The sequence below is a fragment of the Saccopteryx bilineata genome, chromosome X, assembly GCF_036850765.1.
Source record: "Saccopteryx bilineata isolate mSacBil1 chromosome X, mSacBil1_pri_phased_curated, whole genome shotgun sequence".
Taxonomy (NCBI): Eukaryota; Metazoa; Chordata; class Mammalia; order Chiroptera; family Emballonuridae; genus Saccopteryx; species Saccopteryx bilineata.
In genome coordinates this window covers 100,365,852-100,392,265 of record NC_089502.1, presented here as the reverse complement: position 1 = coordinate 100,392,265, position 26,414 = coordinate 100,365,852, and the positions used below count along the sequence as shown (strand labels likewise).

At 39.8% G+C, this 26,414-nt stretch overlaps 1 protein-coding gene across 2 annotated transcripts in view; it reads right to left on the bottom strand.

Annotated features, from left to right (window-relative positions):
* The window catches only part of CLCN5 (chloride voltage-gated channel 5), a 225,669-nt gene extending 212,048 nt beyond the window's left edge, over nucleotides 1-13,621 (bottom strand). The window contains exons 1-3 of one of the 2 annotated variants that reach the window (XM_066248951.1): nucleotides 13,314-13,621; nucleotides 12,126-12,194; nucleotides 11,378-11,535 (exon numbers count right to left, since the gene is read on the bottom strand). In XM_066248951.1, coding sequence (XP_066105048.1) covers nucleotides 11,378-11,393 — 16 coding nt within the window. In that variant the 5' untranslated portion in view covers nucleotides 11,394-11,535; nucleotides 12,126-12,194; nucleotides 13,314-13,621. The remainder of the gene's footprint in view (nucleotides 1-11,377; nucleotides 11,536-12,125; nucleotides 12,195-13,313) is intronic. The other variant, XM_066248950.1, reaches the window with a different exon arrangement.
* Nucleotides 13,622-26,414: the final 12,793 nt, after the last annotated feature.

Genomic DNA, 26,414 nt, shown 5'->3' with positions numbered 1-26,414 from the left:
CCCGAGGTTGCCAGCTTGAGTGCGGGCTCATCTGGTTTGAGCAAAAGCTTGCCAGCTTGGACCCAAGGTCGCTGGGGTTACTTGAGCAAGGGGTTACTCGGTCTGCTGAAGGCCAACAGTCAAGGCACATATGAGAAAGCAATCAATGAACAACTAAGGTGTCGCAACAAAAAACTAATGATTGATGCTTCTCATCTCTCTCCGTTCCTGTCTGTCTGTCCCTATCTATCCCTTTCTCTGACTCTCTGTCTCTGTAAAAAAAAAAATGTTGCAATCAATATCTTTATTGAGAGATTACAAGATGGTGACAGACTGGAGGACGTTTCAATTGTCACCTTCTAGGACCAAACTGGATTACAACTAAACTTAAAGAACAATCATCTTGAAAAACCAACTTTGGACTAAATGAAGAGAAGTACATAACCAAGGATCACAGATGCCACACTGAGACTGGTAGGAAGGGCAGAGATGCGGAAAGGGCTGTCCCATTTCCAAGAGCCAGTGGCGGCAGAGGGTCTGGAAGGACTCTCACTGTGGGGAGGGTCGCCCTGAGAGGCGAGTGTCCTCAGCCCCAGACCCGGAGCCCCTGCCTAGAGCCCCAGAGCCTAGAAGAGGTGCACACACAGCATTTGGCAGTGAAAAGAACCAAGGTTTCTGTCTGTGAAAAAGAGACGGACCTCTTGGAGACACAGGCTCCATCTAAAGGGCCAATACTGAAATCTTGTTCACAGCCTCTTATCTGGGGTTCCAGCAGGGGAGGGCTGAGAGGACTGGAGTTACATGAGGAGAGTGTGAAGTTGGTGGCCCAGGAAGAGACACTGTGGGGGGCGCCACAGGAACCCCTGTGCTGAGTCATTCTGCAATACAGTAGTTGCCATCTTCCTTGGGTGGAGCAGTCCCCTCCATGCAGCATCAGCCTCAGGAAAAGTAACTGTGTCACTCTCGCAAGGCTCTCCTGCCCCACCGTAAGGAGATGGGGCTATTCCGAAAAGGCTGGAAGCAGGGGGTGCATCAGGGACTCAGTTTTCTGGCGTTGAGGCTGGAGCTTTCTCCCACACTCTCCTGAGAATATGACTAGTACTTCCAACTTGCATGAGATTCAGTAAAAACTGTCCAAACTGACGGAAGACCACATCTCTGGGTTTCAGAGGCCACACTCTACTGAGGTCTGTGAAAAGTCAGGACAGACTGACACCTGAGGCTGAGGGTTGAGAGACACACTCACCACCCTTCCTAATCCATGAATTTCCCCAGGCTCTAGACTCTATGAGAGGTTTTTGTTTCAGTGGCCACAAGACAAAGGCCACAGGAGGTGGAAATCAGGGAACATTGGCCTTTTTCTGACCTTCTTCTAGGCACAGAGTGGGTAAAAGCCAACCTAGGTAGGCAGCTTGGTATTTCCATCTGCACCTGGGCCCAGCAGAGGCAGCCACAAACTCTGGATTGCTCCAAGAAGGTCACTGAGGGCCAGTCACAGGCACTGTACTGCACTGGTCCGCATTGGATTCCCTCCAGGGAGGCCTATGGCCAGCACATCCAGTGACCAGCTATGGAGAACAACGATTCAAGACCTAACAACCCTTGCTGGCAGCATGTCCAAAGAGAGGGCTCATCAAAAACCAGGCAGAACTGAGGCGAATTCTGCTTTCTGTGCTCAGCACCTGCACAGTGGCTCACGTGCACTGGTCAGTGTAGAGCTTAACAGTCGGCCAGCCGAGGTCCTGGATATTCTGCCCCCTGGGCTAGGTTCCACAGGGGGAAAGGAGAGAGGCTTGGAACATGGACATTCAAGGTGTGGGTACCCTAGAGCCTATTGTTGGGTCCAGTTGAAGGGCTTAATCACTTTTGGGGGGGGACACAGTCATCCCAAGGGGAGGGCTCTCTCGGTCTTCTTCCCTGAGATGAGGGGCTCACCAGCCAGAAGAACTTCAGTGGAGGGGAATCCTGGCCCCACTCAATCTGAAATAGCTGCTCACCTCGCTGGGGAGAAATAGATTTGGAGTATCTAATAGTGTCTAAGGAATTAAGTGATGGAGTAGGGGCCACATTCCCCATACTGAGCTCCTGACCAAGAGACCTCCCAAGTTCAAGAAGCACAGAGAGTTCCATTAAAGATGAAACCAAGGAGGCCTACACCAAGACACATCATAATTAAAATGCCAAAGTTAAGAGACAAAGAATACTATGTAAAAGCTGCAAGAGAAGAGCAGTTAATTACCAATATAGGAGCCCCCATAAGGATGACATCTGACTTCTAAACAGAAAACACTTCAGACCAGAAGGTATTGGCGAGAAATATTCAAAGTGATGCAAAACAAGAACCTACAACCAAGACTACTCTATTCAGCAAAGCTACCATTTAAAACTGAAGGAAAAATAAAGTGCTTCCCAGACAAAAAAAAAAAAAAGGCTCTAAGAGTGCATTACAACCAAACCAGTACTGCAAAAAATGTTAAAGGGCCTGCTGTAAAAAGAGCAAAGGAAAAAAGAAATTGAGGAAAAGGGATTGTAGGTTTAAAGACTAAAATGGCAATAAATAAGTAGTTATCAATAATATCCTTAGATGTAAATGGATTAAATGCTCCAATCAAAAGACATAGGGTAGCTACATGTACAAGAAAAAAAGACCCATATATATGCTATCTACAAGAGCCCACTTCGGAACAAAAGATATACATAGACTGTAAGTGAGGGGATGAAAAAAAGTATTTCATGCAAATGCAAATGAAAAAACAAAAGCTGGGGTAGTAATACTTATATCTCACAAAATAGCCTTTCAAACAAAGGCGATAGTAAGGGACAAGGAAGATCACTACATAATGATAAAGGGAGCAATCCAACAGGAGGATATAACCATTGTAAATATTTATGCACCCAATATAGGAGCACCTAAATATATAAAGCAGGTTTTGAGGAACATAAAGAGAGAGATTGACAGCAATACAAAAAATAGTAGGGGATTTTAATACTCCACTAACATCAATGGATAGATCCTGCAGACAGAAATTTAACAAAGAACCAGCAGCCTTAAATGACACTCTAGACCAACTAGATTTAATTCATATCTTCAGGACATTACACCCCAAAGCAGCAGAATATACATTATTTTCAAGTGCTCATGGTACATTTTCTAGGATAGACCACATGTTAAGACACAAAACAAATCTCAAATTTAAGAAGATTAAAATCATATCAAGCATCTTCTCTGATCACAATGATATGAAACTAGAAATCAACTACAATAGAAAAACATTCAAACACTTGTAGGCTAAATAGCATATTATTAAATAACAAATGGGTTAACAATGAGATCAAGGAAATCAAAAATTTCCTTGAAACAAATGAAAATAAACATACAGCAACCCAAAATCTATGAGACACAGCAAAAGCAGACTTGAGAAGGAAGTTCATAGCATTACAGGCATATCTTAAGAAGCAAGGAAAATCTCAAATAAACAACCTAACCCTGCACCTAAAAGAAATAGAAAAAGAACAACAAATAAACCCCAGAGGAAATAGAAGGAAGGAAATAATAAAGATCAGAGAGGAAATAAATGACATTGAGGATAAAAAAAATACAAAAGTACAATGAAACCAAGAGCTGGTTCTTTGTAAAGGTAGACAAGACTTATAAACCTCTAACCAGATGCATCAAGAAAAAAAGAGAAAGGAACCAAATAATTAAAATTAGAAATGAAAGTGGAGAAGTAACAACTGACATTAAGTAAATACTATGAAGATGATACACCAAAAAATTGGACCACCTAGGCAAAATGGATCAATTCCTAGAAATTCAATCTTCCTTAATTAAATCTAGAAGAATCAGAAAATGTAAGCAAACCAATTACAATAAATTAAATTGAAACAGTTATCAAAAAACTCCCAGCAAACAAAAGTCCTCAACCAGATGGCTTCACTGGCCTATTTTACCCAACATTCAAAGAAGAAATAACACTATCCTTCTCAAACAATTCAAAAAAATTCAAGAGGAGGGAAAACTTCCGAGCTCATTGTACGAGACAAGCATTATCCTAATTCCAAAACCAGGTAAATACACTACAAAAAAACAAAACAAAAAAAAAAAAAAACAAAATAAAACTATAGGCTAATATCCCTGATGAACATAGATGCTAAAATTTTCAACAAAATATTAGCAAACCGGATCCAACGATACATTAAAAAGATCATACATCACGATCAAGTGGGATTTATTCTGGGGAGGCAAGGCTGGTACAATACCCGCAAATCAAAAAACGTGATTCATCACATAAACAAAAAGAAAGATAAAAATCATATGATCATATCAACAGACACAGGTAAAGTATTTGATAAAGTCCAGCACCCATTTATGATAAAAAAAAAAAAACTCTGAGCAAAGTGGGAATACAGGGAACATACCTCAACATAAATAAAGGCCATCTATGACAAACCCACAGCCAACATCATACTCAAGGGGCAAAAATTAAAAGCAGTCCCCTTAAGATCAGGAATAAGACAGAGGTACCCCCTTTCACCACTCTTATTCAACATACATAGTTCAGATGGTAGGATACAAAATTAATATTCAGAAATCAGAGGCATTTTTATACATCAACAATAAATTGTCAGAAAGAGTAATTAGGGGAAAAAATCCCCTTCACTATTGCAACAAAATAAAAATAATTTAACCAAGGAGTTAAAAGATTTGTACTTGGAAAATTATAAGAAAAAGAAAAAAGAAATCAAGGAAGATGCAAACAACTGGAAGCATGTATCGTATACATGGACAGGAAGAATTAACATCATTAAAATGTCCATACTACCCAAAGTAATCTATAGATTCAATTCAATTCCTATTAAAATACCAATGGTATACTTCACAGATCTAGAACAAATACAGTATTTCAAAAATTTATTTCAGGCCAAAATAGAACCTGGATAGCCTCAGCAATCTTGAAAATGAAGAACAAAGTGGGAGGTACCACACTTCCTGATATCAAATTATACTACAAGGCCATTGTAATCAAAACAAAAAGCTGGTTTATGTTTTTGGTACTGGCATAAGAACAGACATACAGATCAATAGAACAGGACAGAGAAACCATAAATAAACCCATGCCTTTATGGTCAATTAATATTTGACAAAGGAGGCAAGAGTATATATAATGGAGTAAAAGTAGTCTCTTTAATACATGGTGTTGGGAAAATTGGATAGGTACTTGCAAAAAATAAAACTATACTACCAACTTACACCATTCACAAAATCAAAATGGATAAAAGACTTAAATGGAAGTCATGAAACCATAAAAATCTTGGGAGAAAACATAGGCAGTAAACTATCTGATATCTCTCGTGGCAATATTTTTGCCAAAATATCTCTGCGAACAAGTGAAATAAAGGACAAAATAAACAAAGGGGACTATTATCAAACTAAAAAGCTTTCACACAGCAAAAGACACCATTGACAAAATAAAAAGGCAACCCACTCAATGGAGAATATATTCACTGACATCTGGTATGGGGTAAATAACCAAAATTTATAAAGAACTTCTAAAACTCAACATTAGGAAAGTAAACAAACCAGTTAAAAAATGGGCAAAGGAACTGAATAGACACTTCTCCAAAGAGGACATAGAGCTGATCAATAGGTATATGAGAAAATGTTCAACGTCACTAATCATCAGAGAAATGCAAGTTAAAACCACTATGAAATACCATAGTCACACCTATTAGAATGGCATTCATTAACAAATCAACACACAAAGTGCTGGTGAGGGTGTGGAGAAAAGGGAACCTTCCTGCACTGCTGGTTGGAATGCAGACTTGTGCAGCCACTGTGGAGAACAGTATGGTGTTTCCTCAAAAAATTAAAAATGGAACTGCCTTTTGACACAGCTATCCCACTTTTAGAAATATATCTCAAGAATCCCAAAACACGAATTCAAAGAAGATATGCACCCCCATGTTTATTGCAGCATTGTTTACAACAGCCAAGATCTGAAAACAGCCTAAGTGTCCATCAGTGGACGAGGTAATAAAAAAGCAGTGGTACATATACACAATGGAATACTCTGCAGCCATGAAAAAGAAGGAAATCTTAGCTTTTATGATGGTATGGATGGACCTGGAGGTTATTATGCTAAGTGAAATAAGCCAGGCAGAGAAAGACAAATATCATGTTAACTCATTTATATGTGGAATCTAATGAACACAGTGAACTGAGGAACGGAATAGAGGCAGAGGCAGGGTCACAGGGAGCAGAGGGACAGCTGTCAGATGGAAGGGGGATGAGGGGATGAGATCAGAGAAGGTGAAGAGATTAATGAAATTATATATGCATGACACTCAGATGCAGATAACAGGGCAGAAAGTCACAGAGGGAACGGGAGAGGGAGGTAGGGATGTCAAAAGGGGTATCATGGAGGGCACGCTGTGGGGGGTTGAAGATATTACATTGAATGGGACACTTGAAACAATGTTAATATAATAAATTTTAAAATTTAATAAAATAAATTAATAAAAAATAAAGTGTTACAATAAAGACTTAAGTAGTGAGGTAAAATATATATCTATCTTTATCCATACATCTTTGTGCATCCTTCATTATTTCCTTAGGATAAATTCCAAGAAAAGAAATTGTTGGGTTAGCCTAACCTGTGGTAGTGTAGTAGACAGAGTGACAACCTGGAATGCTGAGGTTGCTGGTTTGAAAACCTGGGTTTGCTATTTCAAGGCACATACAAGAAGCAACTATGAAGCAACTAGGAGTTGATGCTTCCTGTTCCCCCCACACACACATACTTCTCTCTCTTTCTCTTTCTCTTTCTCTCTTTCTTTCTCTCCTCTATAAAATCAATAAATAAAGTATTAAAAAAAAGAATTACTTAGTCAAAAGCTTTGATAAGTATTGCCATATTGACATTTCCATCAGAAATGTGTGAGCATGTCCTTACCAATACTGAGTTTTGGCATTCATTCTTTTTTAATCTTTGAAATTTTTTAAATTTATTTATTGCGTTTACATAGATTCTAGTGTCTCCCCGAATGCATCCCCCCCCCGTATTCCCCTCAACTTCTCCCTTAACTCCCTCCCAACAGCTCCCTCCCCCCTCCCCTTCAGGTTTAATTCCGTTCCTCAGTTCACATTGTTCATTGGATTCCTCAAATGAGTGAGGTCATATATTTTTCTTTCTCTCCTGGCTTCTTTCACTTAATATAATAGTTTCCAGGTCCATCCATGTTGTTGCAAAAGGTAATATTTCCTTCCTTTTCATGGCTCCATAGTATTCCATTGTATATATGTACCACAGCTTTTTTAATCCACTCGTCCACTGACGGACACTTGGGTTGTTTCCAGATCTTCTGTATTGTGAACAATGCTTTTTTAATCTTTGAAAATTTTATTGGAGAAAATGGTACGCCATTTTAAATCCCCTTTCTTCACTATTAAGATTTTTTTTTTAATGTTTACTGGCTATTTTAAATTTATTCATTTATGTATTTTCTTATTCCCATCCTTTGCACATTTTTCTAGTAAATTCTTTCATTTTTCTTCCTGCTCTGTAAGTCCTTATGTCTTAAAGATAACGAGTCTTGTTGCAACTGTTTCTAGTTTTCTCATTAACTTTATTTATGGTTTTGTGCAGAAATTTAAATTTATCATATAGTTGATTATATTATTTTATTATTCTACATTTCATATTATGCATATATTTTCCCTACCCCAAGATTATATAGTCTCATATAGTTTTAGTTCCTTTATCATTTCTCTTTAAAAAAAAAAAAAAAAGACCTTTAGAATTTTAATGCAGCAATTCCCAAACAGCATTACACATCACATGAGAATTGCTTACAGAACTTCTTTAAATGCTCAGGTTTTAAGACTGAATCATAATCTGGGTAGATGAGACCTGACTGAGCAGGAATATTGTTAAAAACACCACAGGCAATTCTGTGTACCCTCTCCTTTATTAAAAAAAAAAACTATTTAATCCTTCTAAATTTACATTGGTATCATTTTTCCAAATCATTTCAGCATACTTGTCAAGTATTAAATCATTACATGAATTTGAAATGCTACCTTTATCTTATTGGTAAGCTCCAGGAGGATAGAGGTCATACCTTTTTTTTACTAACCATTACATCTCTAAGGTCCAGCATAGTGACTGGTGCACAACTGGTGCTTCATAAATATTAAAAGAATAAATAAATAACAACTGCCAACACAAGTCTCCAACTTGATCGTATCCCAAATGGCTAGTCTTCTCTTCAACATTTTCTTGACTATTCAGCCAATAAAAGTAATGTTATTAATAATGACCTTGAGTTATCAAAAATATTAAATTATGCTTAGTACATTCTGTTTAAAGTGGCCAGGAAATATAATAGAGGATTCTATCAAAGGAAGTCAAAATAATAATGTTGGCCGTGTTTAAGAGGTATGGGAATTCTGACCCAGTTCTCCATGGAGAAACTGGACAGCATTGACATGAGAAACTAAGAAAACTTGGCTTCCTCTAGCACTTAAAGTTCCTCAGCTAGCTCCAGGGACTGACTCAGAGCTTCCCTCAGCTGGAAGGCCCACACATACCCTCTCCCAAGAGCTTATGTAAAGAAAATTGGAATAGGGAATCAGGAGACCTGAGCTTGAGTCCTGTCACTACTATCAACCTGTATGACCATGTGCATGTCACTTAACCTCTAGAGGTTGGGCTAGATGTTTTCTAAGGATCTCTTCAGCTCTAAAGCTCTACCCAAAGACTCAAACAGACTACCACAGGGCAGATCTTCCAAGGACAACATGAAATCCCCTGCCCAGAACACAGTCCTAATCCCACCCCAGTCTATAACAAAATAATAGTGATAATAATAGTAGTAGAAGAAGAAGTGTAATAGTGGGAACAAAATAGCTATTGCTAAATTTTCCTGAGCATTTATTATATGAGATACAATATTCTAGACATCTCACTACTACTAATAATGGCACACACACTTATAGAACACTATGTTCCAAGTACATTTCATGTATTAACTTAATCTTCACAACAACCCTATTATTGTGAGTTCTATTATTATCCCCATGTTACAAAAGAGAAACTGAGATTCAGAGAGGTTTAGGGAGTTGACTAAGGTCTCACAACTACCAAAAATGATGGAAACAACTGAGTTGAACCCAGTCCCATACTTTAACTACTATACGATACTACCACCAAAATCATCACTGTACTGTGCTTATCACTTTAGAGGTTGCACAAAACAAAAAATAAGCTGCAGTTACTTATGTGCAATACTCCACTCTTCACTAATGCTAGAAAAATTAGATTTTACTCCAATATAATTTTAAACAGATCAGATTTTAGGGGCTGAGGTAGCAAAATATATTATTTGTTAGGAAAATAATGAATGACTTTTTTGTTAAGAATTGTTATCCATTAAAATTTCTGTATTATAAAGTAAATAAAACATTAACCACTAATGATGTTTTCATTAAACACAGAGAAAACATACAAGCTCTTTATGCATCCTTTGGAACAAAACTTCAGATCCCCATCTACACAAACTGCAGTTCCTTACTTTCAGGACCTGACAGCCCACGGATGTCTCAAACAAAACAGGAAAAATAAAATGAGATACAATAAGTTTGTTCCCACAATACCCATGCCCTTCTCATCTCCTCCCACATTCCTTATATGAGTGAATAGCACCAATGGCCCCAGACACCCAAACTGGGTATCAACCCAGGCTCACTTCCTTCCACATCCCGTCACAGAACATTCCTAGAATTCATTTCTTTCTCTCTATCTTTGTTGCCTCTGCTTCTGCGCAGACCTTCACCATCTCTTTCCAAAACCACTATACCAGAAATTTCCCAAATGGCTCTTGGCTTTCATTCGCTGCAGCTCCAGTCCCACTTCAACACTGCTGCCAAAGTCATCTGTCTAACACTAAATCTGATTACATTACTTCCCTGTTTAGAATCTTTGTCTTCAGGATAGTGTAAAATCCTCCCTAGAACACACAAGGTTCTTTTTTATCTGGCCCCCGACTCCCTTCCTGGCTTCATATGAGGTCATGCCCCACACATCTCACACAAGGCAAACAGAGCAACTTAAAAGTTCCCAAACAGTGCTTCTCTGTCTGCCCAGAATGCAATTCTCTCATTTGCCCATCTGGCAAACTCCCACTCGTTTTTTTTTTGTTTTGTTTTGTTTTTTTTAGACCAGCTCAAAACTCAGAGTTCATTATGCTTTCCTCTGGGCATCTAACACATCTTCCCCCCCTCCCTATTATAATACTTCTACAGCCTGACACAATTTTTGTTTATTTGTCTGTCTTTCCCATAAGACATGGAGCTGTCTAGGGTTCCATGTGTTATTTATCTCTGTATTCTGTTTATTAAATGAAAGAATATCTTAAGGATTTAAACAAGAATATTCAAACTGCTCCCGATAAATGCCCATTGTGCGAGTCAAAGTGGGCACACAGGCTGAATCCCATTTCAACAAATGTTTTTAACTCTTACATCAAAAGTAGTTGTTACATTTGTGTGACTACATACTTGAAACCATAACCAACAGGAGACAGTTTTAAAAGCTACATTAGACCGCCAACAAACCTACATGTTAAATAATTATAAACATCTGGGCTCTTCATTCTACCCCATCCTTAACCTTTTGTGGGTCATAAACCAATTTGGGTAGGGTTTTTCTATCATTTCTTAAACCTACACTCCCAAACTTTGATAAACGTAAAACTCCCACACAGCCCTGGAGATACCAATACTCTCCCAAAGGGCCTAATCCTAAACCCCACGAAAAATAAAAAAATAACTTTGTGCTGGTAGCAATTCACAGGTTTCACAAGAGATATAATCCATCAGGAAATATATCATTGAGCTTTGCTCTCGGGTAGTTCATAATATTAAAACAGGAATTTTCTTTCTATCACCAAACATAAACATTGTAACATTAAACATGCTTTAAAGTCTTTATTGAGAAGAGGAAGTCAAGGAGGTGTTGACATCTGTCTCCCTCACCTTTGAGAACCTTATGATAGAAAATTGTCATTAACAAATAAAAAAAAACACAAATATGAAAAAATATCCAATTCCCACACATACAACCCCCACAAGTACACGTTCAAACAAAGGGAGTTTTTTGAAAATGCTTCTGACACAATATTTTCCTTCTATGTCCCTCACCATACCTCCATCCCCACTTTAAAACAGTTTAAACTTCTAGTTAGCAGCAACTTCTTTCAAACTAATAAGCTTTGTCCTTGTGAAGACAAAGAGTTAAATTAAAGGAACAGCTGGCTGCCTGCCACTAACTTAGGGGAGGGGGATGGAGGATGGAGAAGGAGGAAAAACCAGTTAGAGGAATGAGTGCTAATTTCTTACTCTGCCACATGGCCATGTTGATCCTATCCACTCCCACGTTGGGGTCACAGGCTCAGGGTTTCCCAGAGCCCCCCAGTTCTGTAGGGAGGCTGGAATGGGATGGAGATGGAACAGCAGCAGTGTGGTCTTCCTCTCTGCCAGATGCTCAAGCATCAAATCTGAAAATATAAACAGAAAAATGTATATCTAAATGAAAAAAATTCAAATCCTTGACAATTCAGATCCCTTCCTGAACCTCTCTTTCAAAATATGCAGGCACAGGCAGAGTGTCAAACTCCCCCTAAGCATCAAGGAATCACTGAAGAAAGATAAAATGGGGAGACCTAAAGTCAGTTCATATTGGCACTGAGTACTGTTGAATTTTGTGTGAATCACTGGCTCTTCAACAATGGATTTCAGAATCTCAAAGGATGGGTGGTTGGATTGAGGTCATTTTTAAGCATCTTTCTTATCTTGACGATCCATGTTTTCCGGAATGAAGAGCAGCATAATATCCAATTGCCCTCCCCAAACCCCAATTTTATATTAAAAATTTGTAGAAGGGACAGCAAATTGTGTGACTACTTGAAGTTTAAAATAGATTGATTTGTTGTTTTCACTTATCTATGCATTCATTGGTTGATCCTTCTACCTTCTGTGTATTCTGGCCAGGGATCTAACTCACAACCTTGGGGTAATGCTCTAACCAACTGAGCTACCTGGCGAGGGCCAGCCAACCTGCATTTTTAGAGAAAAAAAAATAACTCACCTTTTTGACCTGGTGAATATCAAAGTACATTGCTATTTCCATAGCATTTATACAAGCAACACCTCCACCCTGAAATGAAAGCATTAGCGCACAAGTACTGAAGACTACTACAAACTTGAGAGTCATCATTTTGGTCTTCTTTAATGAATTGTTCAAGGACAAAGTGTGAATGTGTACACATCTCAAAAACACTAAAAGAGAAAAGACAATGCTTTGGACAAAGAAAAGTTCACAAAGTCCTAGGATGGATTCGCCAGAAAAAAAAACAAAAAAACATTCTGATGATTTATCTGGAACCTGGAACAGTGTTTGAGTTTGTTTTCTTCCCCACCCCCCTCTTATTTCGAGGACAGTTTACTAGTACTGACCCGCGCCTGGTGGGACCAGGCGAAATTTAACATCTCTGAAGTCCAACCCGGGTAATTGCCAATAAATGTATGGCGTTTCTGTACAGCAGATTCTTACTAGCTTTTTGTGCTCCACGCTTCTGGATTTCTGTTATTCAAGATAGCTTACACTGACGTTATTACATGGGCACACGTACAACTTCATTTGGCAGTCCAGGAAACTGATTTTCTCTGAAATTTATGAAGATAAAGGCACAACAATTTGAAGGAAGAGCCCTTCGTTATGAAGAAGGAGCTCAGACGCAAGCCGTGAAAGTCTGGAAAGAATCGGCTACCCGCCCGCTTTAAGTGGGAAAAGGAAAACTCACAGCAACTAGTTTTCTGAGAGTTTGGACTTCACTTTTCTAAGACCCACACCAAACTGTGAGTTCAGAGCAGAAAGGAGAAGAAACGGGCCTTGACAGAGCTTTACCAGCCAAAGCCACCCTGCTACAGTCCTGGAAAGGGGTCGCCCGCAGCTAAACTCCTCCATTCAAAAGTGAGACAGGCTTGGCGCAGCTCCACGAGAAAACTTTGCTGGGACAGCGCAGGGACCCTTGCTCGGAGACTAGGGCTGGGTTCCCGGGAAGATGCCGCCCTGCGCTGGCTAAAACTAGCCGGTCTAACTCCTTCGAGTGTCAGGCGGCGGCGGCTCGGCACGGGGAACCCCCATCCCTGGGGGCCGAGCCAGCAAGGGAGCGCTTCCCCCTGTCGCTGCGCCCAGGGGGTGCGCCGGCGGTGGGCCAGGGACTAGCGGGCCGCGAAGGACCTGTAGGGGAAAGGACAGCTCATCTGTCTTTACCTGTCGCCGAGGTTCGGAGCCGTGGAGCCCGTGTCTGCCGCTGGCGGGCCAAGCGCTCAGTCAACTCTGGCGTCCAGAACACGAAGTTGAGCTAGCGCCCCACGTAGCAGGCAGAGCTTCATTCACAACCCGGCGGGGTGGAGAGGGAGCGGAGCGGGCGCGCGGCTCATGTGACAGGCGCCTTGCCAAGTATCGGCCAAGCGCAGCTGTCGTCTGCGCGTGCGCGCCCTGGCCAGCCCTCTCCCCGCACCTCCGCGGAGCGAGGAGGGGGCGATGCCAGCTCCGGAGGCCGCGGGGCCCAGGCTGCAGCTGAGATCGAGGCTCTGGGAGGGGTTTCTGCGTGCGCAGCCGCAATAGGCCAGCCCAGCTTGCTGCCATATTTAATGAGAATTGGGCGGGTCCTAACCAATTACTGGGCATGTCAAATGCTTTTGAAAGAGAAATACTGTGTTAAGTTTCACTGTTTCGAGCCTGCGGTACATTTTTTGGTTTTGTACTTAGAATGAAACTGTTTATCTTGAGCTCCTGGCCCACGGAGTAGTTAGTAGTAGAAATCGAATAATAATTATATTAGCTCACGTAGTATTTTGAGCCTCTAATGATATGCGAGACACTGTTCAAGCCCTTCACTTTTTTCAACTCATTTAATGTCCACAATAACCCCATTTGAGTACGTACTATTATTTCTCCAGTTTTATTTTGAAAGAAACAGAGGCACAGAAAGGTAAAGTTGTCCTAGCTCATATAATAGAAGTAAGGATAATGATCAAATAAAGTGATGCTTGTAACAGCCAACTTGATCCTCATTGCACTGGAAAGTCTACACAGCAGTGTTTAGTATTATATGCATTTCAATAATTAAAATAGAAATAGAGGACCAGAAAAAGCAAAAACTACTGGTCTTAGTAAGTGGTAGAACTAGGATTCCAACCTGGGTCTACCTGATACCAAAGCCCTTACCATAGTATTGAAAGAAACAGCCCCTCGTTTTACGGAAGAGAAAAACAGGGCAATGAGATGCATTCACTTATGCAAGATGATCCTACTAATTAGTTATTGGTAGAACTGAGACTGGAGTCCATATAATCAATCCAGGTAATCTAACTAGAACCCCAGTACTCTATTTCAGAGTCTACCGTAGTAAGCAATTTTGAATGCTTACCTTGGGCAAACTACGGGGCCTGGGATACAAAAACATCCAGTCAGCACAAAGCCACCAAGGATAAATCTGTAATCCAAAAAGTCAGGCTTTTTGACCCATTGAAATTAGAGAGATCCCACACCAGAGAAACCATAGGACATCTCAACAAACAAAGAAAAAGAGGCATTATAGGATTCAGGAGAAAGGGGGGTTAGGTGAATTTTAAACGAAGTATTGTTTTTGGTAAGCTCAAAGCAGGGCTGTGTGAAGGGGTCAACATCAGGTCTGGACTGCAAAGTGAACCCAGTCCTGTTTCCTTGGGAACCACAAAGTAAAGATAAATGTGGAATGTTGTGTCCAAATACCTCTTATCTGAAGCTCTGCACCTGGATTGGAAATCCACGCTGCTTCTCTGTGTCAGAGAAATTTATGCATTCCAGACAAATATGTGAAGTTTTATTCTTACTTCTATGATTTCAAGCAGCAAATTTTCTAATAGTCTCTAATTGTAGAGAACAAAGTTTCTCAGTAAATAAAAAAAAGTGATGTTGACTCAAATAAAGGGGGTTATTATCACTTGACATCTGCATGTGTTTGAAGAAATACTGTTTCCCTGTTAAATTTGTAGCTGGCTCTATTGGTGTCTGTTATTGCAACCTGATGACTGGCTAGATTTTTGCTTTCTCAGTCCAAGCTAATTTTTACTTTCTTACCTGGTAACATATAGCCCTTGCTTTCAAGCACTCGTGGTGTATGGGTAAGTGGGTGAGGGGTAACCATTAGTAACTGGAAATAAATATAATTTAATTAAAGTAATTAAATCATGATTACATAAATCAGGTTTTCTGAGTCCTCTGATAAAGGTAAATCCAAGGGGAGGCAACAGCTTGAGAGAAAAAAAATCACATATGAGAAACTGTGAGGTTAAAGCTTAGGGTAGGGAAGTATAGGATAATTGTGGGACATATAATCAGAAGGCAAACTGAGGCCCAATTTTGCAGGATCCTGAATGTTGGACTGAGATTTGTATTTAATTCAAAAAGTGATTGAAAAAGAGTTAAGGCTTGCCTGACCGGGCCATGGCTCAGTGGATAGAGCGTCAGACTGGGATGCAGAGGACCCAGGTTCGAGACCCCGAGGTCGCCAGCTTGAGCACAGGCTCATCTTGTTTGAACAAAGCTCACCAGCTTGGACCCAAGGTCGATGGCTCGAGCAAGGGGTTACTCAGTCTGCTGAAGACCCGTGGTCAAGGCACATATGAGAAAGGAATCAATGAACAACTAAGGTGTAGCAATGAAAAACTGATGATTGATGCTTCTCATCTCTCTCCGTTTCTGCCTGTCTGTCCCTATCTATTCCTCTGTCTGATTCTCTGTCACTGTAAAAAAATAAAAATTAAAAATTAAAAAAAAAAAGAGTTAAGGCTTTTAAGCTAGGAATCTCTTTATTGGAACTCTTTTTTAAGAAAGTTAATCTGGGGTGATTGTACAAGGAGAGGTTTGTTTTGTCATTGCAGAATAGGAGGAACTGGGGCTTATTTGCAAATTTAACAGGAAGAATCACTAGTAAAACAGAAATTGAAGAGAAAAGAAAAAGGATAAATAACGGAGTGAAAGAAGAGATAGAAACGATGATGTGGGGAGATAGAAACGAGATGCAAAATACCAGCTAATCTTATAAAAAACGACTATTTGAGACAAGAAAAAGACCAGTCAAAGGATGGCAATCTGGTTATAAGCAGATTTATCATGAAGCTACCGGTATAGAGAGAGCATACTGGCTTTACTTGGAATATGGTAGTTATTTGGCAGAGCTTGGGCAAGAGTGAATTATGGCGAGTATGAGATGGCTGCATTACACGCATATTACCACTTGGTGTCACCACTGACTGCTGACAGCTAGGAGGGCTCCTGCTGGGATTTTAGGAGTACGTTTCAAAAAAGAACATTTTATCTTTTGTGAATTGCAGAACAAAAAAGATTTAAGAGTAGGCTCTGGAGGCTGACTTCCAGGGCTCAGAACCAACCAGACTCCAACACTTAATAACTATTTCATCTCATTCAAGTTACCTAATTTCACTCTATTTTAGGTTTCTTATTTGTAAAATGCAATAATAGGGGGAAATGTGTTAAAAGATGTAAAACAGAAAAGATTAAATGCTCACTAAGTGCTAGCTATTGTCACTATTGATGAGGATGATGAAGTCTTTGGATCCCCACGTTTTTCAGGAACTATTTATACGGTGGGTAACAAATGCCGTACGACACTTTCCCATGTGAAGCTGTTGGAGTATGGTACTAATGAGGCAAAGTTAATCATTTAATCCAGAGTTGTAGATTCCGTTAACTCTGTTCTCTTCCCCGTGAGAACCTTAACCAGGTGTCCCACAAGTGTATGCACATGATCACACACAAGTGGATCTGGCCAAGAGAGTGTAGATAAATCAACTTAAGTGAATCCTCTGTTCACTTCCCCCTTCCTCAGAAAATAACTGGGAAAATGTTCCCACCCAATCCTAACCCTCTATGGTGATCAACAGACTGTGGTCAAGAGCTATGTCAGGTCTTACAATCAAACAGTAAACACAACGTGATCTTAAAAGTTAACTATAAAGAAAGAGTAAAGCAGTGAATTTCTCTGTATAATAAAATGTGGCACTTTAGAGTTGATTTTGCAAAACAAAAATAAAAATCCTTTCAGAACTATATAGATCATGGTGGCATCTAAACTGTCATATTTAAAGCAGATTTACCTTTAATTTTGACATTGTTACTGAAAATACAAACTGATGTAGTTACAGGAGTGCATAGCCATCTGAAGTAGTAAGTGAATGTTTCTGGATATCCTTATTGATTTGTCCCATATTTTGTTTAAGCTCTTACTATTGTGTCAGGCACTGTGTTAGCCACTAGAGATACTAGTTTTAAAATAAAATAGGTACCATTCAGAATGGTGCTCATTAACAAAACAACACATGACAGGTGCTGGCAAGGATGTGGAGAAAAGGGAACCCTCCTGTACTGCTGGTGGGAATACAGACTGGTGCATCCACTGTGAAAAACAGTATGGAGATTCCTCAAAAAATTAAAAATGGAACTGCCTTTTGACCCAGCCATCCCACTTTTAGGAATATATCCCAAGAACACCATATCACTGATTCAAAGAAAGAAATGCACCCTCATGTTTATGGCAGCATTGTCCACAATAGCAAAGATCTGGAAACAACCCAAGTGTCTGTCAGTGAATGAGTGGATTAAAAAACTGTGGGACACAAAACTCAGAAACATTGATACGTAAAGACACATGCAGCCCCATGTTTATTGCAGCATTGTTCACAGTGGCCAGGACATGGAAACAACCAAAAAGCCCATCAATAGATGACTGGATAAAGAAGATGTGGCACATATACACTATGGAATACTACTCAGCCATAAGAAATGATGACATCGGAACATTTACAGCAAAATGGTGGGATCTTGATAACATGATACGAAGCGAAATAAGTAAATCAGAAAAAACCAGGAACTGTATTATTCCATACGTAGGTGGGACATAATACTGAAACTAAGAGACATTGACAAGAGTGTGGTGGTTACGGGGGGGAGGGGGGAATGGGAGAGGGATAGGGGGTGGGGAGGGGCACAAAGACAACAAGATAGAAGGTGACAGAGGACAATCTGACTTTGGGTGTTGGGTATGCAACATAATTGAACGACAAGATAACCTGGACTTGTTATCTTTGAATATATGTATCCTGATTTATTGATGTCACCCCATTAAAAAAATAAAATTATAAATAAAAAAACAAAAACAAAACAAAACAAAAAAAACAAAAAAAAAAACAAACAAACAAAAAAAAACTGTGGGACATATACACAATGGAATACTATGGGGCCATGAAAAAGAAGGAAATATTACCTTTTGCAACAATATGGATAGACCTAGAAACTATTATGTTGAGTGAAATAAGCCAGGCAGAAAAAGAAAAATATCATATGACCTCACTCATTTGAGGAATCCAATGAACAATGTGAACTGAGGAACGGAATTAAACCTGAAGGGAAGTGGGGAGGGAGCTGTGGGGAAGGGGGCAAGGGAGAAGTTGAGGGAAATATGGGGGAGGGGGATGCATTTGGGGAGACACTAGAATCTATGTAAACACAATAAATAAAAAATAAATAAATAAAATTACAAAAGTGAAACAAGAAAATAAAATGGGTACCAAAGAAATTTCTGGGGTAGTTCTAAAAAAATGGGGCAGAATAAAAGGAAATGAACAAAGTTCTTTAGCTCAGGGGCTTTATTGAGATAGTAAATTAGGAAGCTCTAAACATGTAGTCATCTAGAATAATTTGTAATTGCCCTGTACCTGTATGCTGAGTATCAAAATGAGTAAATGTCTTGTATTCCAATAATGGTAGCTAATCATATGATTGGAGAAATACTAATGAAAACTACAGTGAGATATCATTAGTAAAGTATAAAAATATTGGTAATACACTGTGTTGACAAAGGTGGAGAAGAGTGGTCTCATAAATATTGATGGGAGTACAATTAGTCAATTAAGGTTAGTTTTGCAAGAACTATAAAAATGAAAAATACTAGACTTTATTCCAAAATTCCATTTCTAAGAATTTCTCCTCCATTTATGTGTCCATAGATATAAACTGTTGTGTTTGCAAGGTTGTTTACTGTAACATTGTTTGTAATAGCAAAAAATGAGAAAACCAGATATCCATCAATAGAGAACTGATCAAATAATTAATGGCACCACAAAAGAGAAAGAATATATTCTATGATACAGTATGTGAAAAAAGCAAGTTGTGTAGCTTCTCCATTTTGTGCTAGTGAAGTATATTGCCTATTCACTTATATATCTTAAAAGGTAAAACAAAAAATGTTTTGGATAGCTGGTCAAGGATAGTGTTCAGATTTAAGAACTAGTTGCTGGCTCAAGAAAAAAAAAACCATTAGCCTATGAGCATATACTAGAAAGTTATAGTTCTTTAATTGGGCCCAGCATAATTTTTTATTTTTGGTTTTCATGGCAAATTTTACTTATTAAAATGCCATGTTCAATTGCCCAATATTTGTGAGATGTCAAATTCTATCTAGATTAGTACTGTTGATATTCTAAGAGGGCAAATATAAGAGTTTGTTTAGGGAGTGTTGTAAGGATTTGCAGCTCTCTAATCTGTTGAGTCCATCCAGATCTGCATAGCATTCTGTTCCATGAAGAAGTTGAAGCCTACCCTGGCCGGTTGGCTCAGCGGTAGAGCGTCGGCCTGGCGTGCGGGGGACCCGGGTTCGATTCCCGGCGCCAGGGCACATAGGAGAAGCGCCCATTTGCTTCTCCACCCCCCCTCCTTCCTCTCTGTCTCTCTCTTCCCCTCCCGCAGCCAAGGCTCCATTGGAGCAAAGATGGCCCGGGCACTGGGGATGGCTCCTTGGCCTCTGCCCCAGGCGCTAGAGTGGCTCTGGTCCCGGCAGAGCGGCGCCCCGGAGGGGCAGAGCGCCGCCCCTGGTGGGCGTGCCAGGTGGATCCCGGTCGGGCGCATGCGGGAGTCTGTCTGACTGTCTCTCACCGTTTCCAGCTTCAGAATGAAGAAAGGAAAGAAAGAAAAGAAAAGAAAAGAAAAGAAAAGGAAGAAAGAACCCACCAGTGTGAAAGCTCCTTCGGGGCACAGTCCATGGCCTATACTTCCTTTATATTAATCACAGCAGTGTTTTACAAACCGTTTGTGGAGGACAATTCCCTCCAAAATCCATTATGTACCAATACTTTTATAAAATATAATACAAGTGAATTACTAGAAAAATGAAATCAAAACAGAGACATACAAAATATAAGCCCAATTTTTTTATGATTATATTCAACAAACATAAAATTACTATCACATTTTTATTAAGGTTTTAAAACATTTACTCTCAATGTTTTGTTACAGGCAGTATTAAATAGCTGGTGAACCGGCACTGGGCCATGGGCCACACTTTGAGTGGAATTGCCGTACACCACTACCACAGTGCCCAGCTTATGAGGCATTCAATAAATTCTGGGTGTAACATGTCATTTTATAGTGTTTTCTCCTTTGCAGAGTGTTTTCATATTTCTTTCCCTCTTCTATCATCATACCACCTTCAAAATTAAGTGGAGCAAATTTGATCATTCCCATCTGAGAAAAGATGCAGATAAAGTTATTTTCCTGATGTAAAACAACTTCTTAGCATTAGAGTCCAAATTAGTCTCTGACTCCTATTGCATTTTGTGGCAGAAGCACTAAAAAAAGCCCTCCAGTCAAAGAGAACCTTCCAAGAGTTCCGCCAATTTGAAATAAGAAGACCTATCTAAGGTTTTCCAAATGACAGCAGGTTGACAATGTGATGTAATTGAGAATCAGAGAGCTAGCTTGGAATCCAGGCATAAGCAAGAGATTTTACTTCTGAGTCTGTCTCCTTATCTCTAACGTAGGAATAATAACAGCTTCACTACCAAGTTGCCCTAGAATTAAATGGTGAAGGTAAATAGTGAGGTACGTAATTCAAAAAGAATGATAGGGCCTGACCTGTGGTGGCGCAGTGGATAAAGCGTCGATCTGGAAATGCTGAGGTCGCCGGTTCGAAACCCTGGGCTTGCCTGGTCAAGGCACATATGGGAGTTGATGCTTTCAGCTCCTCCCCCTTCTCTCTCTCTCTCTCTCTCTCTCTCCCCCTCTCCTCTCTAAAATGAATGAATTAATTAATTAATTAAAAAAAAGAATGATAGTTTTAATACACTGCTCACAAAAATTAAGAGTATCAGGCCTGACCAGGCAGTGGCGCAGTGGATAGAGTGTCGATCTGGAAATGCTGAGGTCGCCGGTTCAAAACCCTGGGCTTGCCTGGTCAAGGCACATATGGGAGTTGATGCTTTCAGCTCCTCCCCCTTCTCTCTCTCTCTCTCTCTCTCTCTCTCCCTCTCCTCTCTAAAATGAATAAATTAATTAATTAATTTAAAAAAAGAATGATAGTTTTAATACACTGCTCACAAAAATTAAGAGTATCAGGCCTGACCAGGCAGTGGCGCAGTGGATAGAGCGTCAGACTGGGATGTGGAGGACCCAGGTTCGAGACCTCAAGGTCGCCAGCTTGAGCGCAGGCTCATCTGGTTTGAGCAAAGCTCACCAGCTTGGACCCAAGGTCGCTGGGGCAAGGGGTTTCTCAGTCTGCGTGGCCCCACGGTCAAGGCACATGTGAGAAAGCAATCAATGAACAACTAAGGTGTTGCAACAAAAAACTGGTGATTCATGCTTCTCATCTCTCTCTGTTCCTGTCTGTCTGTCCCTATCTATCCCTCTCTCTGACTCTATCTCTGTAAAAAAAAAAGAAAGAAAGAAAGAAAGAAAGAAAGAAAGAAAGAAAAGAAAGAAAAAAGTAAGAGTATCAGGGAATGTGCAGATATTCAGTACTTTCAGCCTTTTGGGTTTTGGGGGGCTTTTTTTGGGGGGTTAGTACTTTCAGCCTTTTGTATAGTGCATTTTCACCAATGAAATAAAAGTTGGTTTTGCATCTCATTCGTGTAATCAAACAACTTTCTTTGACTTGTCGTTTGCTTTTCTGATGTTCTTGTTTAATAAAAAAAATCAAATGCTTCTTTTTTTTAATCGTTTCATGTTCATTTTGAAATATCCCCTAATTTTTGTGAGTAGTCTATTCGGCTCGGTTTAGAACTGCATTGAGGGGCTTGCTGTGTAATCTATTCATGTGGAAAGTATGTCATCTAGTGGTAGAGTGAAGAATTGGTTCTAGAAAGAATACTGCTCTTGGAAGAATGGGATCAGTGAATCATGCCCTTCTTTCCTTTTTCTTTTTGCACTGACTACTATAGAAAGCTTGGAGTCAAATGTTTGGTCCACCTTTAGAAAATGAACAGGAGTTTACAGACTGTATTCTATGTTAACTTCACCTCTTGTTTCATTTTATTTTTTCTATTTATATTTTCCCTTGGCATGATTGTCACATTTTTTATATATTTTTGTAGATTATTTTAAATATCCTTTAGAATAAGAATGGTGCTATATTAAGATAGATAAGAATATGAAATCAGTACATTCTATTTTGGGTTACTGTTGGTCTATTATCCTGGCAACCTTCAAAACCTAACAATAGATACAAGAACAGATAAGTTGACTCTAAGATGTAATGGAGGTTAAAAATATAGTTCAAATTAAAAATAAAACTTTAAGTCTAAACAGTGGTGGAACAATGGATCAAGAGTTGAACTGGGATGCTGAAGTCCCAGGTGCAAAACCCCAACTTCACAGGCTTGAGCGCAAGCTCATCTGGCTTCAGTGCAGGCTCACCAGCTTGGGCACGAGGTCACTGGCTTGAGCCCAAAGGTCACTAGCTTGAAACCCAAGGTCTTTGGCTTGAGCCCAAGGTCGCTGGCTTGAACAAAGGGTCAGTAGCTCAGCTGGAGCCCCCTGGTCAAGGCACATATGAGAAGTAATTAATGAACAACTAAAGTGAACCAACTATGAGTTGATGCTTCTCATCTTTCTCCCTTCCTATCTATCCATACCTTTGTGTGTGTGTGTGCATGTCTCTTTCTCTCTCACTAAAAATTAAATAAATAATAAAACTTTAAGACTCCAAGCCTATGAAAATTGAAATGACCACTACCAGTTAGTAATGGGACACTACAAACTGCATTAGGTGACTTATCATTTATTTATATCCTGGGTAATTACCATGTGCCATTTACTCTTTCAAGTACAGAAAATATAGCAGTGAACAAAAAGACAAATGTCCATACCTTCACTGAGCTTACTTACAGTGGGAGGGAGAGAATGGTGAAGTCAGATGATGAACAAGAGAAATAAGAATATTATATGGTATATGTAGGAAGTAAGTGCTATTAAAATTTAAGCTGTGAATGAGAAAAGGGATCTGGAGGGTAACAATTTAACATAGAATAATCAGAGAAGGTTTTGAAAGAAGGTGACATTTAAGAAGGTGACCCAAGAAAGAACTTGTGAGAGAGGATGCGATGTTGGTATCTAGAAGAAGAGTATTTCACACAGAGAGAAAGAAAATGTGAAGGTCCTTAGATAGGAACTTGTCTGGTGTACCTGGGAATAGTGAGGAGGCTGGTGCAGTGGAAATATCACAGAATTCACAGTGGGCCAGATCATGTGTTGGCTAGTGTAAGGATTTTGATGTTTGCTCTTGCTTGAGCAATGGCATGGCAGCTATGGGAGGGTTTCAGACAGGGGATGTCTAATTAACTTATGTCTTAAAAGGATTCTTCTGGTTACTGTGTTAAGTAGAAAGGACAAGCACAAGTTAGGAGGCTATTTCAGCAATACAAACAAGAGATAATGGTAGTTTGGACGAGGTGATAGCAGTGAGGGTGATCTGAAGTGGTCATATTATGCATTTATTTTCAAGGTAGCACCATCAGTATGTGCTGATGGATTAACTGACATGTTAGAGAAAGAGGAAAGTCAAGAATGATTCCAAGGTTTGTGGCCTGAGCAATTGCAAATAACAAAAGATAAATGGGTTTGGAGAGAGTAGAGATCAGAAATTTAGTTTTTAACACTTTAAAATGTGAAATATGTATTAGATATCCAAGTGAAGATGTTGAAGAGATAGTTAGATGTCCAAGTTATAGTTTAGGTTTGGACTGAAGATACAAATTTGAGGGTTGATAGTAGATTGCATTTAAAACCATGATATCAGATGAGATGACCAAGATAGAGAGTAGAGAGTAGAGGAGATGAGCGGAGAGGAGAGGAGAGGAGAGGAGAGGAGAGGAGAGGAGAGGAGAGGAGAGGAGAGGAGAGGACTGAGACCCAGAGCATTCTCATAAGAAACCAGGAATCCAAGAAGGAACTGAAAAGAACATTAAGAAAGAGTAGCCATGTGATAGGAAAAAATTCAGAACAGTGTGGTATCCTGGAAACAAGTAAAGAAAGTGTTTTAAGAAGGAAGGACTGGCCTGACCAGGCAGTGGCGCAGTGGATGGAGTGTCAGACTGGGATTCAAAGGACCCAGGTTCGAGACCCCCGAGGTCACCAGCTTGAGCGTGGGCTCATCTGGTTTGAGCAAAAATTCCACCAGCTTGAGCCCAAGGTCACTGGCTCGAGCAAGGGGTTACTTGGTCTGCTGTAGCCCCACAGTCAAGGCACATATGAGAAAGCAATCGATGAACAACTAAGGTGTTGCAATGCACAATGAAAAACTGATGATTGATGCTTCTCATCTCTCTGTTCCTGTCTGTCTGTCCCTGTCTATCCCTCTCTCTGACTCACTCTCTGTCTCTGTAAAAAATAAAAAAATAAAATAAAATAAAAAAAGAAGGAAGGACTGATCAACTGAGTTTAATGTTACCAGTGGGTCAAGTGAAATAAGGACAACATTGGATCTGGCAAAGTAGAAATTACCGGTGACTTGACAAGTTCAATTTGGGTAGAACCATGGAAGATGGAAGCTTGATAAGAATGGGTATAGGAGAAAATAGGAGAGGAGGAACTTCCAGTTCACCAGTTAGAGTGAATGTACTTATCACTATTCTTCCCACTAAATGCATTTCATATAAAACAAATATAATAAGATTTTGAAAGATGAAGAGAAAAGAGAAGACTGACTAAGGACTTTGGAACAGGAAGAATTACAGCACTTGAGTGATATCAGTAGAGGCCTATTGGAAGCCTGAATTTTGACCTCTTCACAATAGTAACAAGGTACTTTTCCTAAACACCTTTATCCCTCTTAGCCCCCATGAAAACAAGGCAGGAAACATGGTCTCCCACCTTCAACTGGCAGTAACAAGATGGTGCCACCTTTCTGACGTGGTATTAGAGGCCAGCTAAACAGAAGATTTAAATAAGATACAGAGTCTCATCACATAACATCCAAAATATCCAGGATAGAAATGAAAATCACTTGTCATAACAAGAAACAGAAAAATCTCAACTTAAGTAAGAAATATCAGTCAATATACACCAAGACTTATGTGATAGATGTTAGAATTATATTACAAGGCTTTTAAAGTATTCAACATAAAAGTGTCTCAAAGAGCACTCCTGAACGTTTCAAGCAAATGAAAAAATAGTCATTGCAAAGAAATAAATGACATAAAGCAGAACCAAATGGAAATTTTAGAAGTAAAAAATACAATGAGTAAAAATTTCCAAAATTTGAGAAAAGGCATAAATCTACAGATTCGATTGCTGAGCACAACACAAAAAATAAACCCAGAGAAATCCATGCCAAGATTCAACATAATCCAACTTTTGAAAACTAAAGACAAAAGAAGATCTTAAAAGCACTAAGTGATAAATTATATCATACGGGGGGGGGCACTATTTGAATAAAGAAAAGCATATTCATCATCTGAAACCATGGAAATGAGAAGGAAATGCCACATTTTTCAAGTGCCAGAAGAATATAATATATAAAGAACACTCAAAATTGAACAGTAAAAGAAAACAATCCAATCAGAAAATGAGCAAAACACATGAAGAAGTATCAATATTTCATTGAAGAGGATATATAGAAGGTAAATAAACACATAAAAAGATGCTCAACATCACTAACCTTTAGGGAAATGCAAAGTAAAGCGTGATGAGATATTACTACACACCTACTAGAACTGCTAAATTAAAAATGAATGTGATATGGCCCTGGCCGGTTGGCTCAGTGGTAGAGCGTCGGCCTGGCATGCGGGGGACCCGGGTTCGATTCCCGGACAGGGCACATAGGAGAAGCGCCCATTTGCTTCTCCACCCCCCCCCACCTCCTTCCTCTCTGTCTCTCTCTTTCCCTCCCGCAGCCAAGGCTCCATTGGAGCAAAGATGGCCCGGGCACTGGGGATGGCTCTTTGGCCTCTGCCCCAGGCGCTAGAGTGGCTCTGGTCGCGGCAGAGCGTCGCCCTGGTGGGCGTGCCGGGTGGATCCCGGTCGGGCACATGCGGGAGT